The sequence below is a fragment of the Phoxinus phoxinus genome, assembly GCF_949152265.1.
Source record: "Phoxinus phoxinus genome assembly, chromosome: 11".
Lineage (NCBI taxonomy): Eukaryota > Metazoa > Chordata > Actinopteri > Cypriniformes > Leuciscidae > Phoxinus > Phoxinus phoxinus.
The window spans coordinates 18,207,508-18,234,968 of record NC_136886.1 but is presented as its reverse complement, the minus strand read 5'-3'; the positions used below and the strand labels follow the sequence as shown (position 1 = coordinate 18,234,968).

General features: G+C 39.4%; 1 protein-coding gene across 4 annotated transcripts; it reads left to right on the top strand.

The window, feature by feature from the left end:
- The first annotated feature begins 216 nt into the window (after positions 1-216).
- Positions 217-27,416, top strand: dzip1l (DAZ interacting zinc finger protein 1-like). Of its 4 annotated transcripts, XM_079628951.1 has the most exons (17): positions 6,608-6,800; positions 10,163-10,714; positions 11,228-11,312; positions 11,481-11,605; positions 12,320-12,481; positions 12,659-12,787; positions 19,397-19,459; positions 19,543-19,689; positions 20,950-20,980; positions 21,090-21,149; positions 21,245-21,378; positions 21,633-21,822; positions 21,959-22,136; positions 22,267-22,469; positions 24,504-24,637; positions 25,659-25,809; positions 27,398-27,416. In XM_079628951.1, the coding sequence occupies exons 2-16, from the start codon at positions 10,217-10,219 to the stop codon at positions 25,803-25,805; spliced, it is 2,286 nt and encodes a 761-aa protein (XP_079485077.1). In that variant the 5' UTR covers positions 6,608-6,800; positions 10,163-10,216; the 3' UTR covers positions 25,806-25,809; positions 27,398-27,416. The 4 variants fall into 4 exon arrangements, with proteins under 4 accessions (XP_079485076.1, XP_079485075.1, XP_079485074.1 ...); XM_079628950.1 differs by lacking the exons at positions 6,608-6,800; positions 27,398-27,416 and adding an exon at positions 217-308 and having other exon boundaries at positions 25,659-25,901; XM_079628949.1 differs by lacking the exons at positions 6,608-6,800; positions 27,398-27,416 and adding an exon at positions 2,974-3,043 and having other exon boundaries at positions 25,659-25,901.
- The last annotated feature ends 45 nt before the right edge of the window (positions 27,417-27,461 follow it).

The window sequence follows — 27,461 nt, the reverse complement described above, 5'->3', positions numbered from 1 at the left end:
ATGGTCCACTCTATACCTCTATTACAGTTTTTTACAATCGCTATGACAGTTTTTATGACAATACATTTAACAATTTTCCTAAACTCTTAACGCACTCTTAACGGTTAATTTCATGCTCAAAATCACACATTGTAACTAATTTCCCAGGGAGGAGAAAACAGAGGGTGTCCAGGGTGAAACCAGGAGTCTGCCCGACTGAGGTGGGGCCAGTAGAGGAGGAGACCCAGGTGGAGTCGAGGAGACACAGAGGCTGGAAGTCCATGGCGTAGACATAGTAATGGCTGACCAAGGCAGAGCAGGAGGGACGAGTGAGTCCAGTTGATTTGTAATTTTCAAAATACAATAATACACTTAACACAATACACTATGTCTAACAAAACACTGCAAACATGTTTCAAAATCAAATAATTATTCAAAACACTAACACATGTTCTCTTCCAACAGGAACACTTAGTCAATCATACACTCTAAAAAAGGCTGGGTTGTTTCAACCCAATTTTGGGTCAAATATGGACAAACCCAAATGTTGGGTTAAAAATGTAATTAAAAAATTTAACCCAACGGCTGGGATTGTCCATATTTGACCCAAAATTGGGTTAAAACAACCCAGCATTTTTTAGAGTGTAACACAATGACAAAAAAAAAACACAAACATCAGCTGAAATTACAGAAACTGCATTATTTTATGTGTCAGGTCTGCCCTTACACATAGACAGTATATTTTGATCATAGATTGTGTTTTGCACTGCAGTTTCTTTTGAAGCCTCTATTTTGTTTTGTTGTTTAGTAAATGGATGCATTTTGTAAACCTCTCCCTTGTCCTGGTCCTTGCCCCACTCCTCCCCCTTGTCCTACTCGTCTTCCTCTCCCTCACGCACGCATTTTCTCTTTCTTTCTTTCTTTCTTTCTTTCTTTCTTTCTTTCTTTCTTTCTTTCTTTCTTTCTTTCTTTCCTTTCTTTCTTTCTTTCTTTCTTTCTTTCTTTCTTTCTTTCCTTCCTTTCTTTTCTTTCTTTCTTTCTTTCTTTCTGTTGCTCTATATTGTTCCTCTTCCACACAAGATCAGCCCAAAGAGTCCTCTTTTAGAACATATGATCATTGAATGAACCTCAACACCTGAGTGTGCTTCCTAGATTGGAATCAGCTGTGATTTATATATTTGCATAACTTCAATAAGCTGTTTCTCAGTAGCAATGGAATAGTAAAATACAGGGAATATATTTGTGTTTCAATTCACAATATGAACAGCTGTTCACTTTGACTTATATATAATTAACCTATGGGTTAACAGATAACATCATGTTCTAAACATAACTTTATGATGTTATCTGTTCTGACATACAGTGTGAAAGCATTTGTAAATTTGGCAGTAAAATTACATTGTTTTGGTATTGGTTGAGCTTGTGAGTAAAAGAAGTTCAAGCATTTAACATTTTTGTTAACTGTATGCAATTGTTTAAAAGCAACAAGAAATATGTTACTTGCATAGCCTACAAAGACGGATGTTGTGCCAACCGTGTTAGGAAACGTGTTAAATGTATTGAAAAAACTGTCATAGCGATTGTAAAAAACTGTAACTAAACTTTGCAACTACGTGTCAACTAACTGCAGTGGCTGTTTAATGTTGTTTGTTGAGACGCTATAGTGTGACTTGACCACAAGTAAGATCTGGAGCTTTTTTTCTGGATTATTTCTTAATCTTATTAAAATATATTGTCCCTCATGCACTATAAAATTACATTACTGCAGCAAAATTGGCAGCTGAGAGAAATTATGGAGAAATTAGTAAAACAAAGACATAAGGGAGGCAACCTTAAAAGGATTACAACACTAATCAGCAGTAAGGCATCTGTTAAGGCAGTGAAAATACATATTAGAAGCTAATTAAAAATGCATTAATCATGCCCAGACATCCATTATTAACCTCAAAACTAGTAATTAATAATAAATGCTTTGGCCTAAATGCTAATTTATTAATAGCAGTGGAAAAAAAAAGAGAGATCTGAGGTTCAGTGTGGCATTTTTCTATTAAAGGTGTTTTACATAACTAAGAGAGCCTGTGGGATATATGGAGTTTATTTTATATTAGTTCCATTAGTGATGGTACATGACAATCCCTAAACTTCTAATGCAGAAGTTTCCCAACCCTGTTCCAGGTGCACCAACACTACACGTTTTCAAACTCTTCTTAATCAAACTCATTGTAGAAACTCCAAGACCGCAAATAAGGGAGACAGATATAGGGCTTTTCACACTTGAAATAGTTAACCCTGGGTCATTCTAAACCCCGGGTAAATGGAATCCTGGGTTATCTTTATTCAGGTTTCACACTGCTCATACTATATCCGGGGTTAACAGTTAAACCTGGGTATTTCTGTACATTCCTAAACCCAGAGTTAAAGTCAGTCTTTACAGACTGGACAAACGCAACACGTAACCTGTTTACATAAAGGCTCATTGTGCGTCCTCACATTGATGACTGTAATATAAAACAAATTCTGAGTGAACTTTTCAAAACATAAAGGTAAGAATGACAGTCTCTTGATCACTCTAATTGTCACGGTTTCCATCGCCGTTTGACATTTTTCCTACGCAGAAAAAACGTATGAACGTGTTTATATACAATACATTGCACAGTGTTTGCATGCGATTGGTTGTTGGTTGCTACATCTAGTTGTAACATGCTAACACCCAGGGGCGTAGAATTTAGTAGGGACGCTAGGGACGTGTCCCTACCAATATCCAATGACCACTGATTTGTCCCTTGCAATAATTTAGATTTTTTAAATATATATATTTATATAAAACGAACTTTATATATAAATTAAAATATATGTATATATAAAACCACTCTTACAAGAGCGTTCTGTGAAAAAAAGCGCAATTCCTGGTACACAACAATTGGTTAATAGATCTCGTAGAAGTCCCGCCTCGCGAACCCACATTGCTAATCCGATTGGCTGTGCTTTTTCTTTCTAACTTGTGAGAGGCTGTAGCTTAATTCGGTTGTGAGAAGCGGCAAAATTCCTCCGAAACCTAGATGCGGTAAGTGAGGGAGAAAGAAATCAACAGCTCTGTGAACAAAAATAATCGCGTCAAATATTGATTCTGGGACAGTGCAGTTTTTTTTCAATGTATGACAATCGCGGGATAAGTAGCCAACCCAAACTGTGTGTGTGTGGGGTTGGGTGTTTTGTGTGTGTGTGTGTGTGTGTGTGTGTGTGTGTGTGTGTGTGTGTGTGTGTGTGTGTGTGTGTGTGTGTGTGTGTGTGTGTGTGTGTGTGTGTGTGTGTGCGTGTGCGTGTGCGTGTGCGTGTGCGTGTGTCTTTCTGTCTCTGTATGTCCTGCTAAACCCTTGTGGGGGTAAAATGCCCCACAACGATGGCAATATTTGAAATCCTTATGTGGACAAGGATTTTTTGATTCACATTAGGAAAACAGCTTATAAATTATCTAACTGATGTTTTTGAAAATGTAAAAATGCAAAAAAGTTTTCTGTGATGGGTAGGGTTCGTGTAGACTTTATTTTACACAGTTTGTACAGTACAAAAAATGTGTGCGTGTGTGAACAAAGTTGAGTGAAGTTAAGTCTCTGTCAAACTGCCTCCTTGTCATTATTTGTTACCTGTAACATTACAGAATTAGTTTGCATTACACTATAAGCGGAGTAAAGTTAATAAGTCTGTTAAACTGCCTCCTTGTCATTATTTGTTATACTATTAATTTCCTGAATCCTCAGCTTCCGGGAATGTCCCCACCAATCTCAAAATCAAACCTACGCCTCTGCTAACACCGCATCGTTTCACACTTTACAAGTTTGCAAAATAAGTTGTATAAGAACTTTAACCCTGGGTATAGTGAGCAGTGTGAAACGTGAATAAAGATAACCCAGGATTCTGTTTACACGGGGTTTAGAATGACCCAGGGTTAACTATTTCAAGTGTGAAAAGCCCTATTGTGCACTGTTGGTGTGCCTCCAGGAACAGGGTTAGGAAATTGTTCTAATATAAGCAGAGATGTACTCCTAATCGGGATGTACTGGGATGTAACACTAACACACAAAAGTCAGTTTGAAGAAGAAGCATGGGGGAGTCGAAGGAGGGAGGGGCCAGGGAGGAGACAACAGAGGGTGTCCAGGGTGAAACCAGGAGTCTGCCCGACTGAGGTGGGGCCAGTAGAGGAAGAGACCCAGGTGGAGTCGAGGAGACACAGAGGCCGGAAGTCCATGGCGTAGACATAGTGATGGCTGACCAAGGCAGAGCAGGAGGGATGAGTGAGTCCAGTGGATTTGTAAGAACGATGGTCCCAGGTGGAGCCAACTGGTCAATGGGCCGAGGTGGAGTGACGGGCTCAGCAGCCAGAGGCGGAGCCAGTGGAAGCCAGAAGAGTGGAGTAAACAGAGGAGAAGCTAAGGAACTGAGGGGAACCAATAGAGGCGGGGCCGGAGGACTGGCTTGTGGGTGATCATCAGAGACACAGGAGACTGGAGCTGGGCAGGACCAGTGGAGGCGGAAGACCAGGAATAACCCCTTCTACTTAATAGTCACTCAGCTCACCCTTAGTGCTGTCACCTCTTTGCTTTTCTCCATGCCCCTATACTCCACGAGCACACCCACTGGGACGGACATTGCAGGACGTTGCCACTGTTGCCGGCTTTCGCACCTGATGTGGTCAGGCGTTGGCTCTGGTGTAGGTATTGCGGTAGGCTCAGCCTCTTCAGGCGTTTCGTCCATGGTGAGCATTGGGACTGGCTCTGGGTTTGTGGCGGGTATGTGGAGCAGAGGGGAAGGACTAGGGAGGAGTTCCGAGGTGGGTGGGGTAACTGGAGCGAGGATGGGTGGAGACAGGATGATGGAAGTGGGGTGTGGCTGAGTCAGTGAAAGTTATGGCCAGAGTGCAGCTCCCACGGGCAGCAGTTGGAAAAGATAGTCATCCAGCCCACTCCAGAAACAGGTCTTCAAGGTGCCGTCGGTCCAGGTGGCTGAGCGTGAGGAACTCCTCCACGTAGTCTTCCAGGGACGGCCATCTTGTGCAAGGGAGAGGAGAAGGTCTTCAGAGGAGACAGGAAAAGGGACTGCTGCTATCCAATTTTTTTACTCCATTCTTCTGTCAGTATGGGTTGCAGCAAGTGAAAGTAGATGCAGGATCTAGTTGCAGCAGTTGTATTTAATTACAAGAGAACCAAAATACAAAAAAAATGCAAGAGAAATGGGAGATCAACAAGGATAAAGCAAACCACTGTGCTATCAATGAGAATGGAAAAGGAAAACTAAAAACTGAAGGCTACATATACACAGGTTAACTAGAAACAAGAAAGTACTAGAACCAGACTAAAACACATTTTTTTTCTGTAAAAACAACAGACCTCAGAAACTTGCTCAGAAGGGGCCAAGCAGTCAGGCAGAGAGCAAAAATGGGATCTAAACATAAAGAGAATACCAGTATGTTCAAATGCACATACATGAATTGGTTATCAAGCTAAACTGATTTAGAAGACCATATATTTTGTTATTTAGAAAACAAAATACAATACATTTGTTTCCTTTGTCTATTTATTTACATTAATTGTTTTGCATTTTGTTTTACACACATACAGGATTATTTTTTTTACTCACCCTCATGAATTATTTTGCATTTATTGTTTAAAAACCATTAAATTACTTTGCAGTTTATTTTGGGAAAGCATGGTAAGATTTGATATTGTGAACTGTGATGAATTGTTTTTCTATCTGGTATTTATAGTCATTTTAATAAAGTGTTGTTGTATATATGTGTGTATATTTGTATATAATATTTGTATATATACATATAGGCTATAGTTGTATTATTATTTTAAAAAATTATTTATTTATTTGTTTGTTTGTTTGTTTTTGGTTGGCCCAGTTTAGACTATTACTGTGGGGACACATTTTCATAATCCTCTGCTTTCCCCACCACTATTATTAAAATAGTAATGAAATACCTTAGAATAGGCTACTGTAGCCTATGTTACAGTACTTATAGCCTATGTTATAATATAGAAAAACTTGCCAACATCTCAGACGTGTAGCCTACTAGTTTGTGGCGCCATCTTGTGTTCATTTACATTGTTGTATGGCAGTTTCTGCATTATCGTTTCTAAAAGTTAAAAAAAGTAACGGCATTTAAGATTATCTTAAAGTATCGTCACATTAATATGATTGTTATTTGACAAAAGCATATTAAATAGCCGCTAGTATGCAGTGGACTGGACGCACATTTCCCTTAGGTGATCAATCTAAGCTTGAAACATTTCTCATGTCCTCTCCTCTGCCACTTTATGTTCAAATTATGAGGAAAAAATATTACCCAACATTTATCCAATTGATTTTAGATTAAACTCTGTTTAGATTGTTTACTTTCACAAAAATGTAACAATATAATATAATTCACAAATTAATATTATATTATATTATATGAATTGTATTATATTATATTATATTATATTATATTATATTATATTATATTATATTATCCTATATTATATTATATACTAGCAGCTGAACTAACAAATCTCCTGAAAACTGCCTCTTTGCTTATCCTCAGTTTTGGCCTATTTTTTTACAGTCTATGGTTTTGGCACCTGAGGTCATGAGTCAGTAGTCTCCATGACAACAGGAAGCGCTTCTCTCTTAGCCCCGCCCATCAGCAACAGTTGCCAGCTGTTAACTTCTCCTTTCAATTCTTAGCTTGAAACTGCCATCATGAATTTCTCCGGTTTTCTTCTTTTAACTGATGAACAACTTATAAACTATTGTTGTGACCTTTTATAATAGAGATAAAGGTAAGTGTCTGAAATATCATTCTGTGCATTAACACGGTTAGTTTCTTTTGTGTACAGTGTTATTGCCGTTGTCAACCTTTGATCGCAGAAACTGTTTAACTTACACAAGTTACGTTACACATTTATGTCGTTATATTGCTATCGATTTATATCGTTGTACTGTAATTAATAAAACAACAGATCGATCAATGACAAATAAGGACATCCGAGATGATTAGATTAAGTTAATCTTTAAAAATCTTGTTTTAAAATCTCATGTCTCAGTTCTTAGAAATGTGTGTCCATCACTGATCTATAAAGATCACCACTGATGTCCATGTTTATAGGCTAGTTACAACGTTTAAACCATATGTTTTTTTTGTATTATTATTAATTATTATTAATGTTAAATGACTGTAAATATGTCAAGTGGAGTAAAAAGTTATTATACTTTGTTTGTTCTAGTTTGGATAGGCTACAAACATTTTCCAAAACATTTTTAAACATATTATTCATGGAAACCACCCTCACTGGCCACTTTATTAGGTACGCGTTTGCTAGGCAAAGATTTAACAAGGTGCTGGAAACATTCCTCAGATATTTTGGTCCATATTGACATGATGGCATCACGCAGCAGATTTGTCAGCTCACATCCTTGATGCAAATCTCCCATTCCACCACATCCCAAAGTTGATCTATTGGATTGAGATTTGGGGACTCTGGAAGTCATTTGAGTAAAGTGAACTCATTGTCATGTTTTAGAAACCAGTTTGAGATTATCTGAGCTTTGTGACATGGTACCCTGCTGGAATTAGCCATCAGAAGATGGTACACTGTGGTCATAAAGAGAGGGATATGGTCAGCAGCAGCAATACTCAGGTAGGCTGTGGCATTTAAACAATGCTCAGTTGGTACTAAAGGACCCATAGTGTGCCAAGACAATATCCCCACACCATTAAACCACCAGCAGCAGCAACCTGAACCGTTGATACAAAGCAGGATGGAACAATGCTTTTAAGTTTATGATAAATTATGACCCTACCATCTGAATGTTGCAGCAGAAATCAAGATTTATCAGACCACGCAAACATTTTCCAATCTTCTATTGTCCAATTTTGGTGAGCTTGTGTTAATTATAGCTACAGTTTCCTGTTCTTAGCTGACAGGACTAGCACCCGGTGTGATCTTCTGCTGCTGTAGCTCATCTGCTTCAAGTTTCGACGTGTTGTGCTTTCAGAGATGCTCTTCTGCAGACCTCTGTGGTTGTTTGGGTTACTGTTGCCTTTCTATCAGCTCAAACAACGCTGGCCATTCTCCTCTGACCTGGCATCTACAACTGCTGCTCACTGGATATTTTTTTTTTTTTTTTTACCATTCTCTGCAAACCCTAGAAATGGTTGTGTGTGAAAATCCCAGTTAATCAACAGTTTCTGAAGTACTGGCACCAGCCTGTCTGGCACCAACAACCATGCCATGTTCAAAGTCACTTAAATCACCCTTTGTACCCATTTTGATGCTCAATTTGAACTTTAGCAGTAACCTACATCCTGTCCATGTCTAAATTGAGTTGCTGTCATCTGAATGGCGAATTAAATATTTGCATCAACAGGTGAACAGGTGTAATACCTAATAAAGTGGCCCCTGATATATATATATATATATATATATATATATATATATATATATATATATATATATATAATATGAATTTCATTTGAATGTCTCTTTAACAATGTGACCTGATAAAGAGAAGGCTCTGTGTTTTAATAAAATATAATTAGAACTTGAAATTCTCTGAAGGTTTTTGATTTTATCACATTATCATTATTTGATCCTTTAATTGCTATTAACAGAAGAAGATGCTGATTTTGGTCTATCAATCAATAAGACCCAGAGAAAAGCACTATATTACTATTGATTGCCTGATGCAGGTAAATTGCCTGGTAAGCTGCTGAGATCGTGCAGTTAGTTAAGAGTAAGAGTAAGAGCAGTGTTTTACAGGCGTGGCTGGTTGTCTAGAAACAGGGGAAGTGAAATACTATAAGCTGCTTATCAGAGGGGTTGTGTTTTGAGTTGCAGAGAGACGGTTTATTGTTGATAAGTAAACTAAGAGGCATCAAACTCAGTTCAGACACTATGACACTGTTTCATAGGAGCGAGATGGACCCTTACCAAGAGCATTTTCAGGTAAACAGCCGAACAGATTTGTATGTGCGTCTTTGACTGTTATAAAGAAAATTGTAGTCCTCTCTCATATACAATACTCACTTAATAGATAGGCCTATGTTTGGTTCTGTTGTTATGGCTGATGTAATTAATGTTGGCCTGCTATGTCAAGGCTAATGCAGAGCATAAGAAAGGCAATGCATTTATTTCTCTCTTTCACACACATTATATATAATATATAAAACAATTTTTATTGAAATTGACAATGGTTTTAACAGTTGTCATAGAGATGGACTTTAACAATATGTTGTCTGCCATATGCAGAAAAGAAAAGTATTTCCTTCACTTGTTATAGCTGAAAGAGTGCCTGTGCGTTTGTATACTATGGGAATAATATATCTTTGAGACAGTGGTTCTCAATTTTGTTTTAGAATAGGAAGAAAAATACCCCAGAAAAACCTTTGCCCCTTCCTTTTAAAAATTATATATAATAAATAATAATAAGTCAAATTAATAATAAATAATAATAAATTATCGGTTTTAAGCTTTACTGGAAATCTAAACTGCATGTTCTTTCAGCGTTTCAATTTCTACATTGCTGAATATGTAAAACATTTTAATTAAATAGGCTATTATTGTAAATGCCTCAAAGAAAATGAATAAAAAAACAGGTGATACTTTGAAGCAATGCAATAGCGTATGATGAACGGTCGGAAATTTAAGATGTTTTTCAGTGAAAATTTCACCCTTTGCCATTGCGGTAGTCAAATGTTGTTGTTTTTTTATGTTATGTTTTTTAATGTTTTTGAAAGAAGTCTCTTTCTCTTTTTAACTTAGATTTTTATTTTAATAGTGGAACAGAAATACAAAAGAACTGAACAGACAGACCACGGTATCATGTAAAATCCATATGTCCTTCTTATGCAGTTATCTTCATGTTAGTGGTTACTTTCTCAATAGTCCAGAAAGAAAGAGAGACATAAGAACATAAACTAAAAAGAAACAAGGTGGGTTAGAGAAAGAAGTATCTTTTACTTACCAAGACGGCATTGTTTGCTAAAATACTAGTAAAAACAGTAGGCCTAATATGGTAATAGTTTTCCAATTTGAATTGTATTTTAAAATGTAATTTATTACTTTGATTCTGATATGCTGATTTGGTTGTAATAGCTAATCTAGAAATACTCGTTGTTTTCTCTCTTTGTCTCCCCATCCAGTATCTGGTTAGGAATCACCACATCGATCCATCTTTGTATCTCAAACCTTTCACCATGTTGGGCCAGTTCCCTCCGGCTGTGTCCCCCACACCACCCTGGAGCCCAGCGCACCAACTTCAGCCCTTCCGCTTCCGCTCACGCACTGAGCCCATAGACTGGAGGCGTCTCTCCGCCCTTGACGTGGACCGTGTTGTGCAAGAGATAGATGTCAGTGTGCTTCAGGACTTCATTATGACCGTGACGTTCTGTGCCGTGGACAGCGAGCGCTGTCCAAACTGCCGTGGGCCTGCTGACCCTTCTTTGATCAAGCTGCTTCGTATGTCTCAGCTGAGCACTGAGTACCTGCTGCACTGCCAGGACTTCCTGACCGCTCAGCTGTCAGGACTGGAGGAGCGTCTGCAGGGGGCGCTCTCTCTGGTCCAGCGAGGAGAAGAACAACGAGCAGAACTCGAAAAAAATCTGCAGGAAGCCAAGCTGGAGAATCGACGGAGAAAGAAGTTGATCAGCACTCAACAGCTCCTCCTGCAGGCCAGTGCTAATAATTATCACAAGGTGGATTTCTTAAACACTTGTACACATAAAGAGCTTTTGAAAAGTCTTTTTTAAATGGTACACTCACATTCAGTAGTACAGATCAAAAGATTGGGGTCCATACGATTTTTTTTGTTATTTTGAAAGAAGTCTCTATGCTCACCAATGCTGCGTATATTTGATCAGCAATACAGCAAAAAGTATAATATATTACTATTTTTTAAAATAACTGTTTTCTATTTTAATATGTAATCGATTTCTGTGATTTTTTTTATCAATGTTGAAAACAGTTGTGCTACTTAATATTTTTATAGAAACTGTGATAATTTAATAGAATAATTAATAAATAGACAGTTCAAAAGAACAGCATTTATTTGAAATAGATTTTTTTTTAACATTGTACATGTCTTTATTGCCGTAGTACTGATCTCAAACTTTTGAATGGAAGTATATCTGTAGGCTAACACCTTTAGTTTAAGAGCCTAGTAATCATAAAACCAGTTCTAATGTTTTGATCCCTTTTCCTTGTGAAAGTGCCAGTTCTGTGAAAAATCATTTGTCAGCTACTCCTACTTACAAGCACATGTTCAGCGAAGACATCCTGAGGTCACAGATACAGGTTGGTGAGAAAATGTGTGTCCACTCACTTTTCAAACGAAGTTTGATAAAATTTCAGATATAGGAAGCTAGCACTTTAATTTCAATTGATAAATATGTTTATGATGTGATAAAATAAATAAAGAATATTTTGTTAACTCAGTATCACTTGTGCATGTGTGTTTCTCAGAGAGGCAGAAAAAAAGGAAAGTCGAACAGATGGAAGATGGGATAGAAGAACTGAAGGAGAGACTGAGAGTGACACAGTTGCAGCTACAGGCAGAGAGAGAAACGGACAGTTTGAGGCGGCAGCATGTGAGTTGGGTTTGTGTTTGAATCAAGATCCAGCATCACATATAGGCTAGCTCTAAACCTCTTAAATAACCCTATTTCCTTCTACTGTGTGTCTATTTCTAATGTTTGGTATTTGCTGAACATTTTAATGTTTGATAGCCTATTTATTTATTTATTTATTTTTCTTGACAGTTTAGTAGGCCTTAGTACATGAATAGTTCACCTAAAATTTTTCAAGCTGCTCTTTTTAATTACAACGGAAGTGGATGGGGACTTGCAAATGTGCATTTTGGGCTTTGAATGTCAATATCTGATTGGAATTTGCATTGTATTGTTTATCAAAATGTTTATTGGAAAGTTGTATCAAAATTTATCAAAAGTTTTGTGAGCGAACCCTAAAGCACTGAAATATAATGTTTCCTCCCAGTAATATTGAGCTCTTAAAGGGATGGGAAGAAACACACAAATATTTTGTGAGCAAATGCTAAGTTTCTCGCAAAAGTTGCATAAGGAAATGACTGTTCAAATCAGAGGCTAAAATCAGGCTTGGAAAATGGCTTTTTGTTTCTAAATTATGACAATTTTTTATGTACAAATCATACTAACATTTATAGGGGCACCCCAGGAACCAGTATAAAATAATTAATACCCCTTTATGCACTCGATATAAAATGCCAGATGAAGTACCTTTTTGTTATATATAAAAAAAGAAAATATATAAATGTATTCTGCCAGGAACATGAAGAGCAGCAAAGGAGAGAACAGTCAGAGAAACAAGTGCTGGAGAGATGGAAAGAAGAGGAGAGAAAAAAAATTCAGCAGGAAATTGGAGAGCTGAGACAATTGTTTCTCCAGGAGTCAAAAGACATAGCAAGCAAGAGCTCATCCATAGAGGCTGTGAGTATACACAAGTTTAATAAAATGAACATTTTAAATTGTCACCAGTAGATGGAGACAGATCCTCTGCTATGTATTTCTACCAGCCATTCAATAGATGAGCTATTGGAGGTAAGATGTTTTTGTATGATGGAAAAGTAGTTTAGTTAATGTTATTTGTCATTGTTTCACCTATAGAAACTGGTGGTTTTGCAGAACAAAGAAGTTGGTCTATTTAACAATGTCAGTTTACAAGAAGAGATAGACCCTGAGAAAGAAATGAGAGAAAACAGAGAGAGAGAGCTGAAAGAGATAATGGCAAGGAAGGTAAGATTTATCTCCTTGTTCATTGATTCATGCATGAGTAATTAATACAATGCACTTTATTATTGAATGTCCTCTAAACTGGCAAGGAAGGGATTATTAATCTACAAATACTGAACAACTCAAGTATATATACAGTAATATTCAGGCAAGTATATATACAGTAATATATATACATATATACCCCTTGCTGATGCTCAGTTTAAACTTCAGCTGATCGCTCCGGTTACTAACTTAACCTCTGTTCCCTGAGATTACGAGACAAGCTTTGGGGGAAACTCTGTTTTCTCAGAATTCTGAAACCTGATTTGTTAACATTTGTGCAGCTGCACAAACCTATGGCATTTCAGCTCTCCAAAATGGGCGGGGCTGACTGCCTATGTAAGTCGGTGCCGAATTCCATTTTATCAGAATCTTTCGACTGATAAGCGTCAGCGTCGACTTGCATGCAGCTGTATAGCATGACAGAGTATGCAATGCTCAATCCTGTTATCTCAGAGAACCTGGGTTACGTTAGTAACCGGAGCGTTCCCTTTCGAAACGGTCTCTTACATTGCGTGAATCCCACTTTGGGGAACGATATACCATGGCGCCGTGTTATAAGCACAGAACAGAAGCTGTCCTATGAGCCCAGTCCTAGGGCACCAATATGAGGGCCCTAGGAAGCATAGGCTAACTTACGAGGCTCAGGCCACAAGGCTGGAGCGTCAGCAAAGACAGTCCAGACCACTATTAGGGGTGCAAGACAGTCAAGGTGGACAAGATCCTTGCCTGAAGGGCAGGGACATCCAGGTTATAAAACCTAGTGAAGGTAAACCGCAAAGACCAGTCGGCTGCCGCACAAATATCCCCAATGGAGACTCCGTTGGACCAAGACCAGGAGGAGGCCATCCTCCTAGTGGAGTGGGCCCTCATTCCAATGGGGCATTCAGAACCCACTGACTCATAAGCCAGGGCTTTAACATCAACTATCCAGCGGGACAATCTCTACTTCGTAACTGGCAGCCCTTTAGTGCGGCCTCCGAAGCACAAAATAGCTGCTCTGACTGCCGATACTGGCTAGAGCGCTCCACGTAAGTTCTGAGGGTCCGGACCAGGCAACGTAAGTTAGCACCCTGCACATCCTCTGAGGCAGGGAGAGAACGGAGTAGAGAGCACTTTAGGTAAACTCATGCCTGGGTTTGATGACGACTTTAAGGTTGTTAGGCCCAAACTCCAAACAGGAAGCGCTCACTGATATTGCCTGCATGTCGCCCACACACTTGACTGATGCTAAAGCTAGCAGTAGAGAGGTCTTTAGCAGATGGTGCCGTAAACCAGCCGCTTGAAGCGGCTCAAACGGAGGGCCTTGAAGGGCCCTAAGGACTGCGGACAGGTCCTAGATTGGAACAATATGAGGGCAATGCAGATTAAGTCTCCTGGCTCCCCGCAAGAACTTGACGACTTAGTCATTTCTTTCTACAGACTGGCCTGGCACGAGAGCGTGATTCGCTGCGATTGCCGCCACATATACTTTGAGCATGGAAGGGGTATGCCCCTTATCCAGCAGCTCCTGTAAAAGAACAGAATGGTCGATACCTCACAAGAGGATTGGTCTTCCTTTCGTACTCCAGTCAGAGAAGACAGACCACTTACAGGTATAGATGCGTCTTGTAGACAGCACTCTGGCCTCCGCTATAATGTTAGCCACCCTCACAAGGAGCTGCAAAGGCTCCCATTGAGGGACCACAGATGTAGGCTCTACAACTCAGGTTGGGCTTGTCAAAGGGACCCTTTCAGACCCTTTTGCCTGAGAGATAAGGTCTTCCCTAAGCGGAGTTGGCCACGAAGCTGTTCATGAGAGCTGTATCAGCTCGGGGAAACACGACTGGTTTCGCCAGAGTGAAACCACCATGGTGACTGAGCATCTGGCCTCCCTAATTCATCTGATGACCTGAGGGAGCAGAGTGATAGGGCAGGCAAGCTTTGGGTCATTCTTGGGCCAGCGCGTCCTGTTCCCTCGCGAAAAATAGGAGGAGGCGTCTTGCTATATTGTAAAGATACCATGACCTTAGGCCTGCCTGGCCATTTTTGAAGGCCACCACCATCATGTTATCTGAACAGTTGAGAACGTGGTGAAGAAATAGAATACTGCCATCACCATCATTTCATGGCAGTTAATATTCAGGCATTGCTTTAGGCTGGACCAGGAGCCGAACGCCGGTCTGCCCTCGCACAGAGCTCCCCAACCTGAGTTGGAGGTATCTGTCATGACAACCTTCCTTCTGGAGTTCAGTCCCAATTGAACGCCTGTTTAAAATAGGCAAGGGTCCTTCCAAGCGGTCACAGCTGTGACACAGGGACATTTGCGCCTTAAGGAGGACTGTCGGCATAGCCGCGGGAACATTTTATCAGGGGGGCGGTTGGGGGGGAATGCAAGGTCTCGAGGTGCGTTTTCGTTGAACTTATTTTAACTTGAGTGGTGCGTTTTGAGAATGCTGTGTCATGCGCGAGACGCGAAAGCAACAGTTAAACACGCCTAGTGTGTTTACACTGAAAAACATTGGATAGGTAGCAGAGGGGATGGGAAAACACATTCTGTGTGAACAGCCCCTAATGCCAAATAATTCTTTAATCAAGACATCTATATTTAGTTTTTTTCACATGCAATAACTGAGTGTCAAATCAGTTATAAGATGCTGGTCCTTAACCACTGTCACGTCACTCACTCCATGGATATCGGCTTTTGCCTTATGATATATTCATTTATTTTAAAGTCATAAAACCATATTCAACAACATATCAAAATGAAATAATCTTTAGAGTAATTTTATAAAGGTAGAAGGTGTTCTTAAAAATCATGAAAAACAAAAAGTTATTTAAAGTCATATATGTAGATGTAGTGAAACAGCTGTCATCAGCGCCCCTAGTACCCGCGGCCATGACCATCGGTGTGTCACAGCTGTGGCCCCTTGGAAAGAGGCCAAGCGTGGAACAGAACTCTGGCTTTTAGCCAGTATTGCAGTACGGGAGCAGGCCCAATGGTACCACAAGGAGGTGGCTGACATCAGGCCGAGAAACCTCTAGAAAGCTTTTTTAGGGGAAGGAAAGCCCCTACTTTGAAATACGCCGCAAGCCGCTGAATAGTCAGTGAGCGTTCTGGCGTGAGCCCGGCCCGCATCTGGGCCGAGTCGATAACTGCCCCCATGATAGCAACTCACCTGCTGGGAGACAGGCAGGTCTTGGCAGAGTTGATTCTGAGCCCAAGACACTCCAGGTGACTGAGGAGCAGCGACCTGTTAGCACAGGGATCGTGCTCCGACTGGGCTAACAGCCAGTCGTCAAGGTAGTTCATGACGTGGATTCCCGTCTGTCTCAGAGGGGAGAGAGCCATGTCCATGCACTTTATAAAAGTGTGTGGAGCCAGAAGCAGTCCGAATAGGAAGACTATAGGTAGGTAAGCCACCCCCTTGAACGTGAATCTCTAGAACGGTCTGTGATGAGGGGCTATTTGGGGAAAAAGTAAGAATCTTTCAGATCTACCGATAAGAACCAGTGTCCTGGGCAAATTTGCTCAGGGATCTGCTTCAAAGTCAACATCATGAATGGCCATTCATTAATTAATAATTCAGGAGTCTGAGGTTGCAGATGGGCTTGGGATCTTTCTTTGGAAAGAGGAAATATCGGCTGTAAAAGCCGACTCGCTTGTATCTGGTGAGACTCTAGACGGTGCCCTTCGACAGCAGACATTGCCCTTTGGAGCGGAGAATGTGAGCATTGTTGTCCTGAACCAAAGTTTGAACCATACCCCTGAAGTGGAGAGGCCTGCGTACGAATTGTAGTGAGTAGCCTCATTTTATTGTCTGCAGAACCCAGCCTGACACGCCCGGGTGAGTTTTTCAGGCTGCAATTTGTTGCAGGGGGGCAAAGAACTGACAACTGCAAAAGAACTCGCTTGCTTCAGTAGGAATCAGTGATGCGCGGGTCAATGTATAAACAACCCGCACCCAACCGACGTTTTCAACTAACCCGGACCGCAAAAAAAAATATATATATATTGTACCTTTATATTGTAATATATTGTAAAAGTAGCTAGTAAATGCTCATAGTAGCGTCATTGGGCCATATACGTAGGAACTAGGGGTGTGGGTGAAGGTGCAGCGTTTTTCTGATATCGCCTAGTTTTATGTAATAAAGGCTTGATTTATTAATTTACCGGTATTTCGTTTAATTTTCTTAACAATTAAAAGATGCTGCATGTGTTTATCCAGTCTAATCGAAGTGTGCGTCTCTCCCCCGACTTTCCCAACAAAAATTCCGCCCCCTCTCAGAAAATACATAAAACGGACATTACTGAGCTATATGCGTTTAAAAGTAGCCTATTAAAATGGCACAATGGCATTGCTCAGTTCAACGTGTTGGGAAATCGGGCATTTTGTCCCTCGTCAGCTTTTATTCAAAAGTTAATAACGCGCTCAACATTCAAAAGGTAAATAAGGATTTCCCACTTTCATCTCTACCTGCAGACTGAGCTAGTTATTCAGACAATAAAGTGTAGGCCTATGTATTTCATAGAAAATTGTGTCTAGTACTATATAAATTACAAAAGTTTAATTGGTATCTTTATTTCAAACGACTGCAACCCGAATATCATTATAAATATTTTTGGATGACTCGTAACCGCGGGTGACCGCAGGCACCCGCTCATTTTGGATCAACCCGCGTATCACTGGTAGGAATTAGCACATAGCCAGCGAAGCCGTTCAGACTGCTGTGAAAAGGTAAGCAAAGCTGTGCAGAACCAAATAGGCCTGAGGGATAGACAGGGGAGTCGAGGAGGGCTGTTTTGTCGACATCCTTGATCTCCAAGCTTAACCATAGGTGGCGCAATGTGGACCACTAAACAGGCCATCGTAGGCCAACAGGCTGTTGTCTTAGTAGTGCAAAGAGAGCGAGGTCAGTGGCGCTGTTTAGCTCCTTGAAAGCAGCAGGCTCTAGGCCGGACTCATCCATAGCATAGAGGAGTTTGGTATGAAACAGTTGAAGGACCCCCATCGTATGGAGAGCGGATCCAGCTTGACAGGCCGCAGAGTAGGTTCTGTGACGGCCTTCTCCAGGGAAAGGCTTTCGCCGTTGTCAACAATGGTGAGGGCGAGCGAAGCAGAAGATGCCACAACTGGTAAGTTCATCATGAACGAATGGGGTTGGTTCCTTGTGGGGTGCTCGCTGATGTCGCCCTGGCAGCAGGAACCATTTGTCAAAGCGGCTGTGGGCAGGTACTTCCAATGCCAACAACTCCAAACCGAGTTTATGACAAGTTCAGGCCAGGGCCTTAACATCCCCTGGCTCCTTAGGCGGTAGGGGGCAGAGTCCTGCATGGCCAAAACCCTCATACCAGACTAGGGCTCTGGTTTTCGTGGGAGAAGAGCACTGGGGAATCCCCTCGCTGCAAGGAGAGTGAGGCACGCAGGATATGGACAGGCATGAGGCGCTGTGAGAGTGTCCGTCTTTGATGTACGTGGCTGGCGTGCTCAAAATATGCTTTTTTTGAAAATGAAGTCTGATAGTCACAGGGAGAAGCGCAATTTTCAGCTGCTGAGTTGTCAGCGCTGTTCTCAGCTGCTGAGTTGTCAACGCTGTGCTCTTTTGTGCTTTCGCCGGATAGCCGCAGGGGAAGTGCTGAGTCAGTTGTGAGCCGTGAGTTGTGAGGTACCGTTAATCCTCTGCAGGTGGCTTGTTTCGGCGGCTAGTAGAGAGCCGTCTGTCTTCTTCGGAGTCAATAAGAAGATGATCTTCGTGCTGATTGAGAAAGGTTCTGATAAAATGACTTATATAGGCAGTCGGCCCGCCTGTTTTGGCGCGCTGGAATGCCATAGGTGTACATGCACAAGCAGGTGCACAAACATTAACAAATCAGGCTTCAGTATTCTGAGAAAACAGAGTTTCCCCCAAAGCGTGATTAATGCAATGTGAGAGACCATTTCAAAAGGGAACTTAATTAACTCCCTATAGCTTCCTAGGTCGTGAATCAGTATATCATGTACATTAATTTGGGCAATGGTAAGGGCAGTAAAGACCCTGGCTCACTACACATTGGGACATTGACTCTTTTTCCGGTATACATTATGATAAATACTTTGATTTTTACATATACGTGCAACAGGGAAATGGCTCACTTGATTTATGTTTTGCGCTTCAGAACTTCCTTTAAGGGAACATAGTGAGCATTGGTGCTCCCTGGTTTTCATGGTGCATTGTGGGACTTTTTAGGAAAGGGGACCTTTCAGTGCACTGTAACAATTTTGCGATTAAGACAGCCCTTAAAATGGCTGACTCTCTGATCAGTGCCCTATCTACTGAACTAGGGAGCTGATTGAGATACACCCCATGTCTACATACCTAAATGCATTGAGTTGCTGCCATGTGATTGACTGATTAGATATTTGCGTTAACAAGCAGTTGAACAGGTGTACCTAATAAAGTAAATATGTGATTGTATCGTCATAGAAGGATAAAATGTATAAATATACTAGACTTTTCAGTCCACATAGTGCATGCATTTTAAAATATTTACTTTGTATTTTTTTAATATTTAACTATTCATGTTCCGTTTTTGTTTGTTTTTTCATTCAGAAAAGTGAATGGAAAAATAAATACCAGGAAGCACAGAACAGACACCAGCAGAAGCAAGAGGAGGCAAGTCTTTCTGGTATTGCACTGTCTTGGCATCATTTTGGAATTATCTCATTATGTCTGTGATTGGTATGTGTATGTCACAGCTGAAGAGAGAGAATGCCAGGCTTCTGGAGGCCTTGTCTGTAGAGAAAAACTCAGGCTCCAGTTTGAAGAAACTTCAGCAGCAGGTTGTCTCTCTCTCTTCTCAGTTGAGCCAGAAGGACAGACTCATCAAATCTCTGGAGGAGAAGGTTGGTTATTTACTTCACAATCACAAACAGTGAAAAAAAGTGAGAAATAATTTCATGCAATTGTCAGAAATAGTTTCCTTAAAGGTAAAGTTCCACTATGGGCACCAAACATTATTGCAAAAATAATGCTTCCAGATTTAAAAGGTTTCCCCAAACTGACCTACTAGTCCTCCCGCTTCGCATCCCAAGTTTATTGCAAACAGTTTATTGCAGGTCATCCTGTAAAAAGAAGCACCACAGTGCTTACTTCAAAAGAACTGAAAGAAAGAGTGAGAGTAAATGGTAGTCTCTCAGCCCCCCTGATAACAGGGTCTCCTCAGGGCTGTGTTTTTTCTCCCTTATTGTATATTTTATATACAAGTGATTGTATAAGTAAATATAAAAATAGGCTTTTTTTTTTTTTTTTCAGACAACACCGTTATTGTGAGTCTTCTGGAAAACAGTGAAATGTGTCATGGTCCAGTGGTTGATAACTTTGTAAAATGTTGTGATTATGCCTGTTTGCAGCTTAATGTATTTTAGACAAAAGAAATGAATATTATATATATATATAGTAAGATATATATACTTTAGAACACAAACACATTCTTCTCAAGCCACATTTATTAAGAGCGAGAAGGTGGAACTTGTGGAAAGTTATAAATATCTGGGGACAATTATTGATAAAGGATTGCGTTTTGATGTGAACACGGAGGCTTTGTGTAAAAAGGAACAGCAGCACCTATATTGTCTGACAAAATTAAGATAATTTAATATAGACAAGACATTGATGGAATTGTTCTATAAGTCTTATATATAGCCGGTGTTGTCCTTTTCTATTACGGTAGCTGCTGGTTTGGTAACCTTAGTGTGAAACATAAAAATGCACTAAACACTTAGGTTATTTCTTAGGTTATTATTATTATTATTTATATAATTTGATGTAGTTTTTTTTTTTTTTTTTTTTTGTTACTTTTTAAATGTACTGTATGTGTCAGTTTGTGTCTATTTGTGCTGCATCCAAATTGCCCATAAGGGATCTTAATAAAGCTTGACCTTGACCTACTTACACTTTGGACAACCATCAAACTTATCTCATATTAACCTGTGATATTATTTTAAAGGTATTTTAAGTATTTTCACATTAAAAAATGGCACACTTTACCTTTAACTATATTAATTAATAATTAGATTATTAAAGTGATTGTATTGTAAAATTATCTGCTGATGTCTTGATTCTTAAAAACTAATTATCTTTCTAATTGATGTTTTATCACACAGATTAAAAAACGGTCGGTCATTCCAGTCTCAGGTAATGAATTATATCTATGTGGACTTACTCATTGCTTGATTAAATAATATATTGTTGCTTTGAATTAAGTTTAATCTGGTTTGGCCCATTTTTCTCTCTCATTTGGTAGTTCCAGTGGTTTCTCAGAATGCCCAAGATTCTCCTGAGGAGCTAGAAGAGGAAGGGGAGAGTATGTGGTTCAGTTGTTTCTAACTACAGTATACTGTGTGCATACACCAATCATGCCATTATGTATTTAAAGCAAACTTGTGCATGCACCTCCAGGCCTGGATGATTCAGATGAACCCCAGTGGAAGGTCCTAAAGTTACACAAAGGAAAGCCAGAGCTGATGAGAGAGTCTAGACCCATTCTAGAAGAATCACTGGAGGAAAAACTGGAGAATATGGGACTGCGGAAGGTAGAGCACATTGCAGACACAAATATTTACATTTGACATGAAGCAAAAGGGAGTAAAAATTGGAAATACAACATGATTTAATTCAAACTGTAAGATTGATAGTCTTATCCCGACATACGAACCGCATAATAAAGTAAAGAACTTGTCTGTTGCGAGTTTTCTATTTTCTGACAAAAAAAAAAGGACCATGGACACATGAATTTTATGTAATTCAAAAACATTGCTTAGTGGTTAAAGTGATTATGTTTTGGCAGGGTACCAAGGGCATCTCTAAGCAAACATTTAAGAGTCTGGGTGTTCTGTTGACTGGTCAGCGGCAACAGAGATATAGACAGCAGCCAGACCTTCAAAACCATAGAGACAACTTGGTACATGAGGTCACCAGGCGAGTAAAAAGCCTACAGAAGAGCCAGGGGCAAATAACACCCAGCACTTCGAAACAGAGTGAGCAGAAGTGTTATTTATCATGCCACCACACCACCCATAGTCATACATCTTGCTTATCTTCTTTCATATCATGTTCTATTTGATTGCTACTCATCTGAACCAAAATAAGTCAATCTTGTATATTTGTTTTTAGGGGGAAAGAAAAATTCAACCCCAGTGAAGGAAAAAAGGCTCCGATCTAGTGAGGGCTCAAAGCCGTCCATTCAGAAAGCCAAGAGACTACAGCCAAAAGCACTTATTCCAACACCCTCACCACGCTCCAATGCACCTCATCAGATTCAGACTCCAAAAACACAGCAAAAAAAGAACAGGTATCCTTTAGTCAGGAAATGTTCAGACTACTCAGGGACAAATGAAAATTAAAACATGGAATATAGTTGTGAGAGGCCAAGCAGCTTTTAGCTTAATATCAGGCTTTAATGAGGATACTTCTCTCTTCAGCACACCACCTTTCAGTTCAGATGAGGATGAGACAGTTGAGGACAGTGCCTATGTTACCAGCTTACGGGCCAAACCTTCCACCTCTGTCCGCCTTGTTCAATCAGGATCACTGATGAACCCAACAGCTGAGCCTGATTGGACAGACAGTGAGCTGTCAGAGGCTGCAGACACACCCAAACTCCACAAAACTCCCAATCCACATGGTGAGCAAATGCCAAATTCCTATACATATTTATTTATTTTAATCACAACAAGACCACTTGGAACTAGTCTGAATATTGAATATATTGAATATATATAAATTATGTATATGATCACCGCTCCCTGACATCTATCTATATCAATGTGTCAAATCATCTAGCTAAAATAGAGTTCTGCTGTGATGATGTATTTGTGTAGGCCAACCTGGAAGTTAGCATCACCCTGGTTCCCTTGAAAAAAAACCTATAGGAAATTTCAGTAACACTTTACTTGAAGGGGTGTGCATAAGACTGACATGACACCTTCACATGTCATGAATATGAAGGAGGTTTTATACATGTTTATGACATCTGCCATTAAATGTCATTCGCTCAATTATGACATTTTTAATGCAAATGTGACTATGTTTGAGATGTCTTTGTCATGACAACTTGACATAAACCAATACATCATAACCTGTCAGTGTCTTTGTCATGACAACTTGACATTACCAAGACAACATAACCTGTCATAAATATGTCATAAACATGACATAGCAGATTAATTATCAAACTTAAGAAACTACTTAGCTTTATGGATTGAATTTGTCATTCAAATTACATTTTAATGACAAATTCAATTTGTACCACTGTAGTTGAGGTAAAGAAAAATATTAATGACACAGTAATAAAATAATTTGACAGAGTATTAACACTTAATGACATTTTAATGACAAATTAAATTTTCACCACTGTAGTTGAGGTCAAGAAAAACCTTCATGACAGTTATAATGGCCTCATGACAGCCAATGTCAAAACCAACCACATGACAGTTTAATGTAATGTTAACCCATAAAGCTAAGTGGTTTCTTAAGTTTGATAATTAACCTGCTATGTCATGTTTATAACATATTTATGACAATTTATGTTGTCTTGGTATTGTCAAGTTGTTATGACACTGACAGGTTATGATGTATTGGTTTATGTCAAGTTGTCATAATAAAGACATCTCAAACATGTCATATTTGCATTATAGAATGTCATAGTTGAGCGAATGACACTTAATGACAGTTGTCATAAACATGCATAAAACCTCCTTCTTATTCATGACATATGTCATGTCATGATTATGAAGGTGTCATGTCAGTCTTATGCACACCCCTTGTGTTACTGAATTTTCTAATGGCTTTTGGATTATTGCAGAAAAAAGACTTGTGACCAACAAAAGTTTGATTCTTGCACATTCATGATAATCTTCACAAATGGCCACAACTTTTGTTTTAATTTTGAAGCCTAAATACAATCGCCAGAAGTAAAAAGCTAAACGTAGGCTGTAAACAAAGTACATCACGGTCACATGACTTCAGCGTCACCACCATTAAGCTTCCGACAACACTTTTAGTCTTTAAAACAAAAATTCCCTGAAAGTTTGAGTTAGATTGGTTTGCAAGAGCACAATTATAAAAAGCAGACTAGTGAGTACCGTAGATGTAAAGTAGATGAGTTTTCCTGTTCTGCATGATGACATTTAATGTCCCCGAAAACTTATGTAATCCCATTTAGCCACGTGTTAACAACCACTTTTTTCAAGACAAGTAAAAGCTTTTAAAAAAATCATAAGAGGGTATTATTACTGATGTATTTCATGTTGTGAAATAAAAACATTACAATTTATTGAGCTTGTCTTAACCACGGACCTTATGTCAGGCATTTAAACAAATACCCATAAATAAATAAAAACTATTGACTTCAGGATGATGGAACCGAAAGTGCTAAAATGTTAGCTCACTGTTTAGGGTTTGGCTTAAATTTATCATCCTTGCAACACTCTATAACAAAAGAATAGACAGATTTTTTTAAATGCCACCTATAGAAATTTGTAATTAAATTCTATATTTTATCATATTTAATAAACTTTTGTGGACCAGGGTGAAATATGTAAATTCCTTCCTGTCATTCCAATTCAATGTCCTGTGGGATGTGGAGAAATCCTTTTAATCATAGTTTAGTCTTACATTACTGTATTAGTCAGTTAACATGAATGGTTTATGATTGCAGGTTCTGTTGTCCAAACACTGACAAGAAGTTTGGAAAGACAGCTAAGCACACCAGTCAAAAAGCCTGTAGGCGGGACAAGAGTTCTGCCACCATCCAGCCCCTCCCCTCGCCCTGCCATTGTAAAACAAAGAGCGGTAAAAAAAAAAAGAAGCTATTTCCATAGCTATTGAAATCTTGCAGCAGAAATATAGTTTGTTTTTGAACATTGGGTCTCATTCACTAAGCATGCGTAGGCCTACTCACAAATTTGTGTGTAAATTCTGCTTACGAACGTTTTCAGGAACAAATCATGATCCATCATTAACTTCCATTATAAAGTTTATTCTAAATTTGCAAAAAATGTAAGAAAAACTGAAACCACTCATACGCAAATATCACATATTATTGGTGGCCTTATAAACATGTTAAGATGACATTTTAAACATAGATATAGATATTAAATATATTTCATCACATATATACTGCATGCTAACCGGTCCTACTCGACCAACTCCGAGCTGAATTTGAACCGGGGTCTCCGGTGTGGGAGGCGGGTGCGCTAACAAGGACGTTAGGTTTACACGCACCGCACAGGGGTTTTGTTTGGCTGATTTAACGTGTAGAATCCGCGTCGGGCCGTCAGTGAGAGAGAGAACTCTGATTGGCTGTTCAGTTTACCAAATGAGTCAGTGCATGAAAATAAGAGTAAAAGTGATGAAATCAAGCAAAGAAATCATGACGGCAAAGACAGAAGGCTGTTCTAATTTTACCTCATCTTACCTGAGCATTCCACTGAGCAAATATTTGCATAATAACATGAGCCGAGTGGAATAAAGAACGTGATCAGGATGATTGATATTCAAAATGGTAAGCAAGCGCTGCTTTGTTTGTATACCTGCAGTCTTAGTTTTGCTTTGCCTTTTCAAATGAAGAATGTAGATGAATATACTGTATCTGCTTAAATAGACAGTTGTTAAGTGAGGTTTACACGCACAGCTCTTACTTGTCTATAGTATGTCTGTTACATAAGCATGTGTTTTGAATTACCGTAGGTGTACATTTTTCGTAAGAAGTTCAAATGTGTGTAAATACGAACAGTGTATGCAATTATTAGTGAATGAGACCCATTGTCTTTAGTATTGGATTGAATGGCTTTGTATTATACCTGTCTTCTAGCTGTCTGATGAAGATAGTGATTTCGAGCTGTCCTCCATAGAAGAGCTCACAGCAAACCGTGCAGGAGTGCGCAAAAGTTCAGAGGTCGGCGGAACCTCGGCCACCAGTGCATGGAGTTCTGCGGCCAGTAGACCAGGAGCGTGGTGATGATGTGAGATGTGACCTGTCAAATAAATGCATCTTTTCACTCCAAACCCAAAATTTATCTTATATAATTTACAAGCGCATTTACAAAAAAAAAAAAAATCTATATATATATATATATTATCATATATAATATCCTCAAATTGTAGCCAAAAATATTAGCCATTATTTGTTTATGTGTTGTAACCTTCAGACACTTTGTTTTTATAAACTGTGCACTTGAGAGTGACAAACGTAGTCCAAGACACATTTAATTTTTAGCAGCCAAGCAGGAAGTAGTACAAAATTTCTATTAGCTTTATACAGTAAATTATCATTGGGTTTCAAAACCTTTTTTAGTGTGTGTGTTTATAATATTTAAATATAATTGATATTTGAAATAAATCTTAATCTTATATTGAAGACTTTCAATCAATCATGAATATATATAATATTTGGGGCAATAAATGTATGGTTGCTGTATTGGTTAGAATGAAAACATTACTCATGACCATATGAAACATAATTTAAACAAAATCAGGTTAAAAAATGTCTGAAGGCCCATTCACACCAAGAATGGTAACTATAACTGTGTTTATTATAAGTGCGCTACATTTATGTTGTCTGTCGCTTTAAATGCTTGTTCTCTTTAAAGTCTAAAGTTTAAAGTTCTGATTGGGTGTCAATTTGTTTTTGTTTTTGCTCATCACCTGAAAAAAGAGCATTCTGAAAGTGATTCCAACTAGTTCTTCATCTTTCATATTTTAAAGCAAGGCATGATTATAATTATAAGTATGCTTACTGTATATAGAAGTAACAATGCAAAGTAAAACAGTAGCTAATGAGAAAATATTTCAAAGTAATGTTTGCCATGTGTGATGAAGATGAAACACGATAGTTTGCAACAAGTGAGGTGGCTTTAAGTTCTGACCAAATAAGCGACCATGCAGGCTACAGTCGCCGCGATAGCCTGGCTGCATGTTCTTATCTCTCGGGCAACAGAGTTGGGTTCCTTGCCATTCTTATCAGCACACATTCATCTCAGAATGAGATTAAATGTTGAATCGCACCCCTCTCCGTTTCTCACCCGGCAACGCACAACCTGCCTTCCTACCCGCTCTTTCAGCAGCGGCCTGGCGATTGTTTGTCCTATTTTACACCGTGACCTAGAATGGCTTGCATCCTCATAAAGAGACATAAAGGTTTCTGGCCTTTAAATTCTGTCTGTGCCTCTGAGCTCTGATAGCCTGAGCTGCTGCAATCATTGTGGGCCCTCCATTAGCGAAGTCTCGGAGAAAAGAACCCAAGCCGTGCAGTGTTGGCGAAGATGAAAGACTCTCCAGGGAAAATGGTGACAAATAGGGTGCCATTTACAGCCTTTTACCCATGGTTACCTGGCTTACTTCCTCTGTAACTCTTCTTCACTCTCCACTAGATTGATGCCTAGTTGCTATTACAGCTCAGCTGTCACTAGAGGGCGCAGAGTGTACAGAATAAGCGGCTTGTATCACAGCAGGAAACAAATTTGCAGAGCACTTGATAAGAGTGTTTCTTTTCATTCTCTTTTCATTCTCCGAAGCCCCAAGCGGAAACAGTTTGTTTGTACTTCTCAACAGGCCTTGAGGATTTCGCACTGAATGTGGGCCAGTCAAGAAGAGGACAATTAGGATTTTTACCCAC

Excerpts from the sequence above, each read along its gene's own strand:
- dzip1l (XM_079628951.1), top strand. The coding sequence starts at position 10,217 with ATGTTGGGCCAGTTCCCTCCGGCTGTGTCCCCCACACCACCCTGGAGC. Across the intron at positions 12,788-19,396 it reads AAGAGATAATGGCAAGGAAG|AAAAGTGAATGGAAAAATAA; the intron begins GTAAGATTTATC and ends TTTTTCATTCAG. Across the intron at positions 21,379-21,632 it reads AGAATATGGGACTGCGGAAG|GGTACCAAGGGCATCTCTAA; the intron begins GTAGAGCACATT and ends ATGTTTTGGCAG.